A 15442-nucleotide genomic window follows, 5' to 3' on the forward strand; every position below is an offset into this window, starting at 1 on the left:
TTGGGAGAAATCTAACATGCACTCCTTCATGTTCTGAAATCCATGTACAAACATGACTTTGTGATGCACGAGATGCCCAAGCGATAGTAACTTGAAACCTGTCATTGTAAAGATACTCTCTCCATATCCAGCTCTGTTGAAGCTGACAACAAATATGCAAAGTTCATTGAGTAGGTCATGGGAGAAATCAGGCATGGACTCCTTGGAGTTCTGAAATCCATGCACAAAAGGTGGGTGACGAGTCACTCTTGATTATCGTAGAAGATTCAAACATTGATCATGTTGTGGAGTTTTGATCTCACTTTCCTCTGTTTTTCAACTAGGTACTATGCTGACCTGACAGCTTATTTTGTGTCACTATTTATAGAATACATTCAGACATTCATTTGTATGTGAATGCAGGGAAAATGTTGCTACGTAGGATCTAGAAGCTTTGTGCATAAACTTATTTATGAGTTCTTGGAAAAGGCAAAAGTGCGTGCATAAAGGTTTTGATTGCTATCAAAGCTGGCAGGGCGATATGCTCACTCACAAAAATGGAGTTGTTTTTTAGGGGCTACCAAATGATATAACTTTTTTTGAAATTGGGCAAGCATCACACTCCAATGTGTGGGCAAACGAATTGACTTTTAATGCTTCTACCGGTGAACCCTTGTGAATTTTTATGGGAGTTCTAGGCACATCATGGAAGCAAAGAATGACTTCGTTAAATTGTGCAATGTGGGTAAAGAATCAATTGCAACAGCTTGCAAGTATTTCCGAATGGGGAAATAGATAATGACGTTGAGATCATCTGGAGAGGAAAATTACATGTCATCAAAGATGATTTCGGCCAGCCCTAGCATATCACCGATAAGTAATGGTTTGTAAGAGCCCACAAGGGGCTGCGTTGTCTTACAAAGAACCCCAAGACGCGAGACTCGAGTGCTTGCGGCAAATAAGGTCAACCGTCAAGCGTCACCTTTGCTGGCCCAAGCGTTTTATTATTGAAGTTACTGGACGTAGGACGAATGGTCATACACAGAGAGATAATTCCGCAATCCTATGCTCGGAAGAAGCTTTGGCTTCTCCGGTTTTCAGCGCGGCGTTTCTCATTACGTCTCGTGCAGATATTCCAACAGCGCTCTCACAACAGACCCTAACCCTAACTCGTACAAAACAGTACTGTTGAAGCGGCAAAACCAGCCGCCAGCTTGCGACATAATTCCTAGGGCAGAGCTGTCTGACAGCTCTATTTGCAATAGCGTCCTGTCGAGGCTTAATCAACTATTGCAATCCAAGATCTGCGGTAGGCTTGTTGCCAATCCAGGCTTATATAGTTGGGCGTTATATTATCACAGGTTTATGGCAATGCTATCAGCAACTGGCTGCTTACAATACAGTCCGTATTACAACAGGCCAGCCTTCATTCGACTGATTACCACAAACCAGTATAATAACAGTACCAGCAGCTGCAGAAGGGGTTATATCATGTCGGGGCGATCAGGTGGTACTCAGCTATTGAATAATATGCAGCGGATGAAGGCGCCATTGCAGCTTCATGTCGATCATCATCATGAGTATAACTCCGGGCACATGCTGATACATCGCGCGCACAGGCCGGGAGCTGGCACCAACAACCAAAGCTTTTACGTGAAGGAGAGATCGTCAGGCGAGCTGGCCGCACGTGCGTGCTGCGACGACCACCCACGTGCGGGGTGCGCAGCGGCGGCGTCGGCCCAGTCGTCATCTCTGCCGTCGCCATCATCATCGTCGACCTCGACGTCGGCGGACACCAGCGCCGTGGAAGAAGACGACATGGTGTACCGACGGACAATATACGACCATGGCGACTGGGCCCGCCACCGGAGCAGCACGCGTCACAGCCGCCACATGATGGCGATCGCGTCGTCACGCGTCGTGGCGGGGCTGCTACCGCCCGTCCTCCGCCTCACGCTCGTAGCGTCGACGCTCGTGCTGTTCAACACGCTGGTGGCGGGCGGCTTCTTGGCGGCAGTGATGCCAGCCACGTGGGGGCTGCCGCTGCTGCACGTGTCGTCCCTGCCCTTCCAGCTGGCGGCGCCGGCGCTGGCTCTGCTGCTCGTGTTCCGAACGAACGCGTCGTACGGACGGTTCGACGAGGCGCGGAAGGCGTGGGGCAGCGTCGTGAATCGCAGCCGCGACATCTCACGACAGGCGGTTACTTTCATCGGCAACCCTGCCGACGCCTCCAAGCTCCACGACCTGCTACGCTATGTCGTAAGCTCTTTGTCTCTCTCTTTCAGGTGCATAAGAGAATAGTGTAGCTGATTAGAGTGCTCCACATGCTTAGTCTCCACTTGTATTCAAAAGTAAAGATAACTATAAATTGAAAGAAAGAAAAAAGGCATGTCACACTTAGCAAACTTTACTTATTTGACATATAAAAGGTGTGAGAAGTCCGCATATCCCCACTTTTTGGCTGAGAGGTTTTCGCATATCCCCACTCTTAGGCCTCAATTTATTTTAGGATAGTGATACCTCAAAGTCTTCAAGGTTGCATTTTAGGGTAGTGGCATGTCCATAGTCGTCAAGGTTGCCATATTTTTCGTAAGTAAAGAGGCACAAAATGTGTCACATCATTTTCACTTTACTAGAAAGACTTGGAACAAGTCTCGTATGAGCTAGGTGTGACATGACCCTTAGGAAAATGAGAAGAAACTCACCTTACATAGGAGACATGCTTTCGCCCTTGGTAATACTACATCACCCATATGTTTAAGATCAATATACCCATGACAATAAAATAGCTCCATCACCTACATCTTTAATATCAATTTGCCCATATAACAAATAGCTCCATTCCAAACACCCTTGACAATCCTAAACCAACAAAAAGCAAGACTATTCTTGCCTCTGTAGCAACTTATTTCATAAGTATTTGATGTTTCCCCTATCGATACTTTGAACCATTCTAGGTCCTGGTCTTTTAAGAAATAGGCAGATTTTTCAAAGCAATCTTATACCTCCATGCTCAAGTCATCGTACTCAACCTTTAACTTGACATTTTCTTATGACAATTATCTTGGGGTTGCCTTATTTGTAAGCTCAATTTTTAGTATGGCCATATTTAAAATAATACAAATGTGGTGTTTATGAAATGATACATTTACTTTACCTGTATTGATTATTGTTGATTATACTAATCATGAGGAAGTCTCATGTAGGTTGTTTTTTCCTATTGTCTAAAAGATCACTTAACACGAGAGGATGATTTGAGAAAAGAGCTCGTTGGCATTGTAGAAGAGGCAGATTTAGATGCAATAATGAGTTCTCCCCATAGGCCTACCTTTGCCTTGCAAATGCTAACTCAAATAATACATAACTCCCATTTGAGTGACATGCAAAAGGCTCTATTGGTAAGCTCCTATTCAAGCAAGTTGCTTTCTACACTAAAATGAGTAATATGAAAATCCAAAGAAAGCAGTTATCCCCATTTGATAATGTACAATAATAATTTGAAGCACATATTACTAATATGACAAAGTTGACATAAATGCATAACATTTCTTTTCTTAGGATTCCAATGTTTCAAGCTTCCATGACAATGTGGGGGCATGTGAGCGCCTATTCTCGACACCTATTCCTGTTTCATACACACGTTTGACATCAAGAACTTTGGTGATTTGGCACCTACTTCTTCCCTTAGCACTTTGGGATCAATGCACATGGGCCACAATACCTGCAACATTCTTGAGTGCAGCTGCATTATTTTGTATTGAAGAGGTAAAAGAAAATCATAGGAGTGAGAATCCTCATACTATCATTTAGTTCTTTAGCAAAATCATCTCCACATCAACATCTAATGAATTTGAGATACTCTAGCCTAATTTCTTTGTCTCTAAAGTTAACCCATTCTAGCTTCTATTTATTGGTGGTAGGTAGGAGTGTTGATAGAGGAGCCATTTTCTATTTTGCCTCTCACAAGCATGTGTAAAACCATTCAAAAGAATGTCGAGACAATCCATATCCAACAGTAAGGCTCTCTCTCTCTCTCTCTCTCTCTCTCTCTCTCTCTCTCTCTCTCTCTCTCTCTCTCTCTCTCTCTCTCTCTCTCTCTCTCTCTCTCTCTCTCTCTCTCTCTCTCTCTCTCTCTCTCTCTCTCTCTCTCTCTCTCTCTCTCTCTCTCTCTCTCTCTCTCTCTTTCTATCTATGTCTTTATCACATTCTCTCTATCCCTCCCTTTTATAAAGATGCACAAAAATTATTATTGTGTGAAAGGATGTTAATATAGTTAGTTTCTAAACAAAGGTGATTCCACCTAAATAGCTAGATAAATATTTTATTTATAGATTGGCAATATAAGTCCCTTCATTTTACATATTTGAGTGAAAGGCCAAGGTTTTTAAAAATAGACTAGCAATTTTGCTTTTGGCAGATGGTTCAAAGACCCATTAAAGTCCACATTACAATAACAAAGGTGAAGCAGATTAACATTTAGCCTTTAATGTTTCAAAACAACAAGTAATTACACAATATTGCAATAATTCATAGTGTTCCTCCTGTGTGGCCACTTAGGGAGCTTGCATTCTATATATCCTTATGTTAAAATTTGAGACACTCTCCTCTTCTTCTAAGAACATACCTAAATGGGATTCTCCCAATATAAAAACATTTGGTTCAAGATTACTTTGTAGATACATACTTGAATGCAACATCTATCATAACATAAAGTTCATTTCAAGCTCGATCCAAGCCTAATGATGCATATAGTGATACTAAAGATGTTCAAATTTGATAGGTTTGGCACATTGTATGTTTGGTTAGTCTTTAATCGATGATTTGAAAATTGTGATAAGAAATTAAAATTGTGATGACCTTTTGCAAATGTAATATTCATGTTCCATTGTAGTTGTAGCTTTTATTTAAAATCCCAATTGACATGTGGATTTTGCAAATGTAATATTCATGTTCCATTGTAGTTGTAGCTTTTATTTAAAATCCCAATTGACATGTGGATCATGATTCTTTAATTTAGGTGGTTTAGTAGCCTACCAAGCTAATTGCTATATAGATACCGAATTCCCATTCTCAAGCTTATTTGAAAAGTTTAATCAAGCCACAAATATTTTCAAATAAAGGCTAATATGCCAATCTAGTGTGAGATCATGGTAAGGTAGATAAAGACTTTGTTTATAAGATTTAGCTTAAACATAGCATGACAAATTTTAAGGAAGCAATTTCACAACCTTGAAGATTGTTAGTTAGATACAAATTTCCAATAATAATAAGTTATGGAGTAAAAGGACCTCTTGTATCCTCAATAATCTCATTGCCATACTTAGAGCTACAATACTATGGTTTAGGTTTTTTTTTTCTTTCTAATTGGCATAATGCAAGTAATGATACCTTGCAGTGATGGCAGTTCTTTTCTATGCTAGCTGAATAATTAAGAATGCCATGAGTAGGGATTATATGGCTTGATTAAGTTCCAAGGATATGATTTTCTTGTGGCAATCACTTTAACACATACAACAATGACAAAAACAACAATAAAGATAGTAACGATCATGACAATAGTAATAGTAGCAGCAAGATAACAACTATAATAACAAAATAATGCATAGACATAACACACATGTACATTCACACACACACACACACACACACACACACACACACACACACACACACACACACACACACACACACACACACACACACACACACACACACACACACACACACACACACACACACACACACACACACACACACACACACACACACACACACACACACACACACACACACACACACACACACACACACACACACACACATACATGCACGCATGCATGCACACACACACGCATACACACTTATACACACCCATCCACATACACATATACACACACCCATGCACATACACATTCTTAGACTAGATTTAAGTCCCCTAATGGGGAATATGATCCTTGTGGAGCTAGCGAATATTGTTCACTTCCCTTTGCAATATTGTATTGTAAAGGTTTCACACAAAATTTTCTACATGATTTTTCAAGAAATCAATGAGAAAACTATTAGTAATGCCAAGGATTTTGAAATTCACATTGAACTAATCAAGTAACAAATACACTCTTTCTTTTTCCCTTTTATTTACACCACAAGTTCATGCACGTGTGCACATGCATGTGGGAGCACACACACACACACACATAGTGTGAGAGAGAAGAAAATTTCTTGTGTGTCTTACTCACCTCCCTACCAAATATGCCCTCTTTCCACCTTCTAATCAGGTCTCTAGGGCCTGTTTTCATGGTGCACCCGACCAGTGTTCCCAAATAGACAAGTCCTTCCCAATTTAGCAAGAAATCTGAGGGTATCCCTTGAGCTTCGGACCTTGGCACTTCTTTTCCTTGTCCGAGACACACTAATTAATGGCCATCTTGGGCTACTTGCGTGGCCAAAGGTTATTATGTCTAACATTCTCTCCCCCTTTCAATGATTAGTTATGGGAAGTGTCATCAAATCAAAGCTTATGATTCCCATGTAGCATCTGTAATAACCGGTTGACCCTTGCAAGCAACTAGATACTCGTGGAGAGTACGATTACGCAACCGTTTCTCTCTCTGATCTAGTATCTTGTCTGATCCATGGTTAACAACTCAATCCTGTTCCTGCAAAGGTACCATACTATCAATTACATTATCCTCACATGAGATATACTTTCTTAATTTGCTAACATGAAACACTGGATGAACACGACATCCAAGAGGAAGTTCCAATCGGTAAGCTACATCACTTAGCTTCTGAATAATTTTCCACAGTCCACAATATCTTGGAGATAACTTTGGACATTTGCCAGTCGATAAACTAGACAACTTGGCTAGTACTTGGAGGCAAACTTTTTCTCCTAATTCAAAGATCCTACTTGACCTTTTCTTATCTGCAAAATGCTTAGCCCTATCAACAGCTTGTTGTAACTTGGCTTGAGCAATTTTAATATTATCATGTATGTCAATAAGAAATTCTGCCACAGCTAGGCATTTTTCATCTGACCTTATTGTACTAGGAAAACTTGGATTCATTCCATAATTTATTTCAAAAGGAAACAAACCTATCACCTTATGAGGTACGTTGTTATATGCAAATTCTAACAAAGACAAATGTGTATCCCAATCTATTTGTTTATCAGATACACATACTCTCATCATGTCTTCTAGTATCTGATTGACTCTTTTTGTTTGACCATCTATTTCTAGGTGATCACCACTTGACATGTTTAAAGACACATTTAAATGACCAAAGACATAACTCCAAAAATGACCAGTAAACCTGGCATCCCTATTAGACACAATGGATGTAGGTAGACCATGCAACCTAAATACATGATCAATAAATAAATCTGCAACTTGTGGAACTTCCACACTTTCGTGAGCGGCTATAAAATGAGCCATTTTACTGAAGTAATCCACTATCACTAGGATAGTGTCTTTTTGTCTCTAGGTTCTAGGTAAGCCAACAATGAAATCCATGGATAATATACTTTTCCAATTAGATTCTAGAATTTGTAATGGTATTAGCAGACTTGGTGCCTTCACCCTTTCTGCTTTATTAACTTGACATTGAAAGTATTGTTGGACATATTAGCAAACATCCTTGGCCAACTTTGGCCACCAAAATGTCCTTCTAACAAGTTGTATGGTCTTATCAATACCAGGATGTTCTGGACAAGGCACATCATGGTTTTCAAACAAAACTTTCTTTCGTAGTTCCTGTGCACTAGGAACACAGATCTTGCCTTTTCGTTTAAGAAAACCATTCTCAATTGAAAGGTTCTTAAATGAACTTGCCTTATCAGAAATAACAGTAGGTAATGAAACAGAAGCATCTGGTCCATCCCTGATCAAAGAATCTCATTCTATGGCGTCCTGATAAATTTTTGCCATATAAGAGTCCTCTAATTGTGCTTCCTTTATTTCTTGAAGCAATGAGCTTTCTAAAATTGTAAAGCTCATTTGATACATTATACGAGATAATGCACCACAACAACATTATCCTTATCCTTCTTGTATAGAATTTCCATATGAAATTCTTGCATTGTTTCAGCCCATCGAGCTTGGCGCCCTCGAAGATCTGGTTGACTACAAAAATACTTAAGGGTATGGTGATCTGTATAAACTTTAAAATATGCACCATATAAATAGTGCCGCCAAACTTTAAGGCAATGAACAATAGCATAAAGCTCTTGTTCATGAACTAGCCAATTTTGTTGGCTTGGGGAAAGCTTCTTGCTTTCAAAAGCTACAGGCCTGCCTTCTTGGCTAAGAATTGCACCTATCATGATGCTACATGCATGTGTTTCTAAAACAATTGGTTTCTTACGATCAACTATCTTGAGAACAGGGGTAGTAGAAACTGCTTGTTTCATAGCCTCAAAATTTTCTTGTTGCACTGATGTCCACACATAGGGCACCATAGCTTGCAACAAATCTATCATAGGAGCAGTTATATACGAGTATGCGTATATAAATCTCCTATAGAATCCTGACAATCCCAAAAAGGAATGAAGAACTGTTTCATTTTGGGGTGTCGTATTGAAATAAAAGGCCTCTGGGCATACCCATGTACAATCTGACTGCCCATTCTTTTTTCATATATAATATGATAATGCAATAAGGCTGTCAGTTCAGTTGGATAGCACCTACATTGTGTGTGCTCTTCTCTCCCGCATCTTCCTCTTCTCCTTCTCCACTATCATTGCATCCCCTTCAACTGGTATCACAGCTTTGGATCAAATCTTGATTGTGGAGCTTGGCCGGGTATTACTTCGGCCCGGATTGAAGACCTAGAGCTTGGAGCTTTATTGCCAGTCATAGCATCTTCCCCCCGAGGTAAGATTTCATCTCCCGCCTCCCCGACCCTCATAGGCTCTTTGCAGGTGTTCCTTGGCTTCATTGGGCACCTTGTATGCTCCCATTTGCCCCCTTATCCTCAGCATAACCAGCATGCCCCATAGTAGCAGCTCACGTTTTTTGCACCTGTTTCAAAATCTGGCTCAAAAATCCTATTTTTTCTCATATCTCAAGCATCCAGAACCCGATTTAGGCAAGGTAAGAGTCCAACTTGGGATTTTGGCATGCTAGACGCAATAGTGATATCAGATCTACCAAATTCTGATCACAAAATTTTCTATAACAGATCTAAGTTGATTTACAACAAGAAAATGTCATGCTCTTAGCTTATGTGATGCTCCCGAGGCTTGGTATTTGATTCCCAAATGCTTTGGGGATTTTTTCCCAATGTTTTGAGATGCTTTGGGACTTGGTTTGAGCTTCCATAGCTCGATTTATGTAGGGATTTACTGTTGTACATTGTTTGGGTAGTAAGGTTTTATCAGGGACGGCTTATGCATAATGCTCTTTGTTGACATTCCGGTGTCCTGTTGGATGTATTGATGCTTGGTCATCATGGTTTATGCCCGGATATGCTATTTGAGAGCCTTGATTTGGATATAGATACTTTGTTGTTGGTTGGGATTTATGCTACCTTGGTTTGATAGGTTATTTTACCTCCAGTTTGGTTGTGCCTATGGTCTACGGGTGCTCTTGACTACTCGGGATGATATGTTGATGTATTTGGATGATGCCACTTGATTTTTATGCTCCCAGATGCTTCTTGAGCAAAGATTAGAGCTTAATTCTTGGTTCACTATCATTTTCTTTATAGCTGGCATTTCACTTGACAAGGTTTATGCCCCGTGCTATCCATTATGGGACTAATGTTTGATGTGGATGCTTTTGGGTTCAGCTATAGTATGGCAGATGTTTGAGCTTGAATTTACTTGCATTTGAGAATTTTGTGGAGTATTTTTCATTTGGTTGGCTTATCACTTATGCAGCTTGGATGTTATTTGGCCCTTAATGCCCCGATTATGGATCTTGGATTTACTTGGATGCAGATACATGTTTGAGCAGTGCTTGCTCCATTGTCTTGGCAGTTGGTTATTGAGCTTTCATTGCTCATTGATGCTTGGTTCTTTGCGGGTTACTCCTTGATCAGTGGACTTCTTGATAGTGCTTTGGTTTAGTAGTTATGGCTTTGTTGCTTCTATGTTGCCTAGCTTCTATGCTAGTTGGGTTGCTTTTGCCCATACATGTCAGAGAGCAGTTGCTCTTAATGCTTACCTGACTATGCACTTTGTCTACTACCATGTACTTTACAGAGCCACTTATTTGGATGTTTTTTTACAGATACTTGGGCTTCTCCTGGAGCTTGACCATTACAGGATCTTATGCCACTACTAGTCTTGAATTGACTTGGATGCTACTATGTGGTTTGATGTACTGCAGAGTCATGTTTGCCATTATGGTTATGGGCTGATTTCATGGCTGAATACCATATGCTCTTTTGACAAATGTCTTGGCCTTTACGCTATTGTGGTTGGTTATGTCATGCACTTAGCTATGAGTCTTTTTCATGTGGGAGCTTTTGCATCCCTAGTTGATGCTTACATGCTTCCCTCTCTAGTGAGGATGGAAGAGTACTTGCAGCAGCATGCTTCTATCACTTGTGCTTCTACTAACAGTTGTCTTGATGAGCACGTTCCCTATGTTGGGACAGCCCTCGACTCCTTGATCTCCATGGATGCTATGGATAGCCCTATTCATGATGTCTTGGATTCCTTGTCGTCTTCTACAGGTTCTTCAGTTTACAGATGTTGTATGCTTCCATTGTGGAAAGCTTGGGCATGTTAAAAGAAAATGTTTTAGACAAATTAGAGAGCAGCAAAGATAGAGATGGACTCGACATGAGTAGAGAGTCAAGAGATGCAGCAGGTGTTACCACTGTTACTAGTGGTGAGGTACATGTTGTTACCCATGAGGATGCAGTTGAGCATGTACTCTTGTCATCTAGTTTCCCTACAACTTTCTTGCTCAATGATACGGCCTACGCCTCCGATTAGCTATTGGATTCTATGGCATCTTGTCATGTTACTCCACATAGAGCATGGTTCTCTACTTACAGGGAGTTTGAAGGATGCATTTCTTTGGTCCTTGAGCAGACTTATGCTATTCTTGGTATAGGGGACATACACCTAGCTTTGCCTAATGGGACTTCTCTTATGCTTAGGGACGTTTTACATATTCCCATGCTTAATAAGAGCTTGATTTCTGTGAGTCAGTTGCATGATGAAGGTTACTCTGTTTCTCTTTAGAATAGGTCATGGAAGACTTATCGTGGTTGCTTGGTTTTGACCAGAGGTTCTAGAGTTGGTTCTCATTACCCAGTGCATGTCTCTCATGTGGGAGAGTCTATGGTTACACTTATCCGGATACCACATGCATTGTTACGGCATTATTTCTTAGGCCATATGCACCACAAAGATATGGAGAACTTGTCTCGTTCAGACTCATTGCTGCCTCCTTTGTCACTTACAAATCTTGATGCTTGCCCTAATTATACTCTTGGTCCTTGCAGAGCCCCCTTAGCTTATGGCGATCGTACGAGGCATACTCCTCTAGACCTTATCCATTGTGCAGAATATGGACCTATGCCTTCCCAGTCACTTGGTCGAGCATCATACTTTGTGACCTTTCTTGATCATGCTAACCAGCGTGTTTGGGCTTTTTCCTTGGTGCAGATTGAGGATGCTGCAGTTATGCTTGATAGGTTTATGGATTCTGCTGGTAGCACGCCTAGGGGCTTGTAGATGGATTATGAGAGTCATGCTTTCTCTCCCAACTTTATCAGACCTCTTGTTAGTAGTATGGCATTGATTTCTTGTGCCCATGGTATTATGGGATTGCTCATGGCATGTCCCTCTGACCTTACAAGCAAAGGTTGCTTCTATGCTTACCATAGCTGGGTTGTCTTATGGCTTTTGGGCTAAGGCCCTTATGATGGCAGTCTATTTGGTTAACAGGACGCCGTGCTTGACCTTGGATCGTATTACATCCCATGAGGCATGGAGCAGCATGTAGCCCTCCTGTGATTACTTGAGGATGTTTGGCTGTCAGGCATCTGTATGTATGCCACATGAGCCTATGTCATGTAGATGTATCCATCCTCATTGGTTATGGAGATTGTGACTTTAAGGACTACAGACTATGGGATTTGGATGCCTAGCAGGTCATACTACGTAGCCGTCATGCTGTCTTCTATGAGACATGGGCACCTCTCAGGCCTCTTGATGAGCATTCAGTATGCTTTATGGCTGATTTTACATCAACTACAGTGCCATTACATCAAGCTCTTTATGCTAAAAATGAGGCACTTATTGGCCCAGATGATGTAGCTATGCATAGCAGTCAGGGTCAAGATGTTAGTGGCCAGTTGCCCCTTGCAAGCTCATGAGAGTTGTTTTCTTGTAGTTTTGCAGGCTGGACAACCAGCCATATGTCAGTCTTCCACTTCGCTAAGGCCACATGTAGTCTTGAGACCCTGTTGGACAAGTGTCCAGGATGTTGGCTCTCTTTCAGTGATTGACTCTAGAGAGTTTGACTACTCTCCGTTGTCTTGTATGTACCACCCTAATGCTATGCGTGACTATGATGCTTTATAGCTATGCACTGATGAGTTGTGCTTGCTTCATGAGAAGCATTCTTGGATTGCTCCATTGTATGGAGCTGCAAGATTGCTTATCTCCTAGACGTCATGGACTCGGGGATGTTTGACTCTTCTTCTGCAGAGGTTGCCGACACTTCTTGCACAGCGCACTTTTCGATTGGGCATTGGGTGAGATATCATGATTCCTCACCTTGTCTTTTTCTTTTCTTTTCTTTGTTTTCACTCCCCAGCCACATTGGCCTTTTAGTGGGAGGTCGTTGGGGTAAAAGGCCTCTAGGCCTGCCCATATACAATGTGACCGCCCATTCTTTATTCATATATAATATGATAGTGCAATAAGGCTATCAATTCAATTGGAAAGCACCTACATTGTGTGTGCTCTTCTCTCCCACATCTTCCTCTTCTCCTTCTCCACTGCCATTGCATCCCCTTCATGTTGGTCAAGTAAGTATCACAACAACCTTCTTGGGGTCTATCTTGATCCCATCGACAGATACAATATGACCTAAATACTCTATCTCTGCTAAACATAGAATTGTATTGTCTTGGTTAGCATAGAGTTTTTCTTCCCGCAAAGTTTTGAAGACTGTCACCAAATTCATGGATACTCTTACTATACATAAGCACATTGTCAATAAAATCTACAACGAACTTACCCATGTATAGTCTTAGCAAATCATTCATTAACATCATAAAAGTAGTAGGAGCATTTGTTAAACCGAAAGGCATAATCAAATGCTCATATTGACCAAATCTTGTTCTAAAAGCAGTTTTGAAAATATCTTCATCTCTTACTCTAATCTGGTGATAACCACTTTTAAATCAATCTTACTAAAGATAGAAGCACCACTTAGAGCATCCAAGAGATCATCAATACGAGGCATAGTATATCTATTCTTGACAGTTATTTTATTTAAAGTCCTATAGTCTACACACATTTGAAAAAAACCATCTTTCTTTTTTACAAGTAAAACAGGGGCTGCAAAGGGTGAAAAGCTAGGTCTAATAAATCCTTTGCTTAAGTACTCATCCACTACCTTACGGGCTTCATTCGCCTCTTGTAGACTCGTCCTGAACGGCGGTCTAGCAACTGGATTAGCTCATGGGATGAGCTCAATCCTATGCTCCACATTCCTACGAGAAGGTAAACCAAGAGGTAATTCAGATTTAAATACATCAGAAAATTGGGCTCTTATTTTACTTGATAAGGCCGAAGGGATATTTGTGGAACTTCCACCTTTATCCATGTCATCCTTTGACTCACATTTAGAAATATTTAAAATATAACAAAAGTAAAGAGAATTACAAGCAACCTTGAGCGCCTTGGTCATCGAGAGAATCTTCCCTTCTTGGAGATCTGGTTCTCCATGAATCAACAATCGTTGGCCCTCGTGCTCAAATTGATAAATATGAGAAGAGAAGTCAATGATAGGTCTCTTCTTTGCGTGCCACTACTTGCTCAACACTAAGTCAAATCTTGCAAGCCGTGTAATTTCAAAATCCAATCTATCCTCATAGGACTGGATCTGTACAGGGAGGTCAACAACTCGCTGATCCCATGTCTCTGTACCCGTCCCATCAACTAGCTCTACTGAATAACTATATTCTAAAGAGATAGTCTTGAGCTTTAGCTTTTTGATGAGATTAGAGCTAATAACATTATGTGAAGAGCCCATATCAAATCAAATACATACATGGCATCCTGCCACTATGCCTTTCATTACAATGAGCTCAGTGTCAGCAAGGTGGTACCCCTTTTGTGCCTTAGGCGGTAACACTGCATTTGGCATAGTTGGTACTTTCTTTGTTATTGTGATGGCTAGGATCCATTCATGATAACCAGAGTCATGTGGAGGTGACTCATCTAGGTCATCTCTTGCCTCATCCACATCCTACATTGGATTAAGCACCATTTGAGCACTGACTCATGCCTTCTTGGGACAAGCCTTCCCCATGCATCCGTATAACAGAGTCCTTCTCTCATTACTTTCTCCCTTTGTTATGGAGTGAGAATGGATTTATTATAAGCTCTCTCGGCCATAGCAAATACATTCCTCTTGGTACCTGACACTGTCTTGATCATATGCACCTCTCTAGTGTCCTTCACACGAGGAGCACTAAATGCAACTACAGGAGTAAAGATAGGGCGTGCACCACTAGTCCAAGGAAATATCTGGGCCTTTCTGTCTTCAAGGACCAATGCAAGCTCTGCTACCTCATTCAAGGTTTTACATCTCTCCTTCTTGACAAGTGGCCAAAGGTTTCTTTTAAGCCCATAACAAATTTATGCACTTGTAGAAAGTCAGGAATATGTTTAGGGACCTTTAACAGAATCTTGTCTGCATATACTTGGACAGAGTAGCTCTTTTGAGCTATGAAGAACCACGCATCTAGAGCCCTTGTCTACTCATTTGGAGTGACAAAACTATTATAAAACAATGTCTTAAATGCAATCCAAGTAGACGGCTCTACATGATCCTACTCAATTTTTCGCCACCAACGATGAGCAACATCCATGAGATTATATGTAGCTTGATGTATCTTTAAAGCATCCTCATGAATATGGCATAACTTAAAATATTGCTCCCATTTAGAGAACCATTGTTCCGCCGCATCTACAGACCTTTGTGCCTCCATGCCATTGAACTTAGGCAACTTAAGCTGCCACTTAGCTTTTGGCAACGGAGGAACAACTACGAAGGAGTCATGTACAACTTGTGTGTCAAGCATACATGCATCAGGTTAACTTTCATCTCAAGGTCTCTTGCTTTTATCCAAAGCATTTCGAGTTAAAATTTGCATTTGTTCAAGCAAAACTTGCATAGTGCCTTTTAAACTAGAAAGACAATTATGCACATCACTAGATGAAGAGGACAACTCGTCATCATGCATAAGAGGTTCTTCCTCTATATCA

General features: G+C 40.9%; 1 protein-coding gene across 1 annotated transcript; it reads left to right on the plus strand.

Moving 5' to 3' along the window:
- Positions 1-999: 999 nt before the first annotated feature.
- Positions 1000-4677, plus strand: LOC148019217 (voltage-dependent chloride channel 1, chloroplastic-like). The gene is made up of 5 exons (XM_087701414.1): positions 1000-2238; positions 3186-3377; positions 3538-3744; positions 3900-3994; positions 4397-4677. The coding sequence occupies exons 1-5, from the start codon at positions 1045-1047 to the stop codon at positions 4431-4433; spliced, it is 1725 nt and encodes a 574-aa protein (XP_087557540.1). The 5' UTR covers positions 1000-1044; the 3' UTR covers positions 4434-4677.
- Positions 4678-15442: the final 10765 nt, after the last annotated feature.

The sequence above is a fragment of the Lygodium microphyllum genome, chromosome 20 (genome assembly GCF_053477565.2).
Source record: "Lygodium microphyllum isolate KBCC chromosome 20, Lygodium_microphyllum_v1.1.10, whole genome shotgun sequence".
In the NCBI taxonomy this organism is placed as follows: Eukaryota; Viridiplantae; Streptophyta; class Polypodiopsida; order Schizaeales; family Lygodiaceae; genus Lygodium; species Lygodium microphyllum.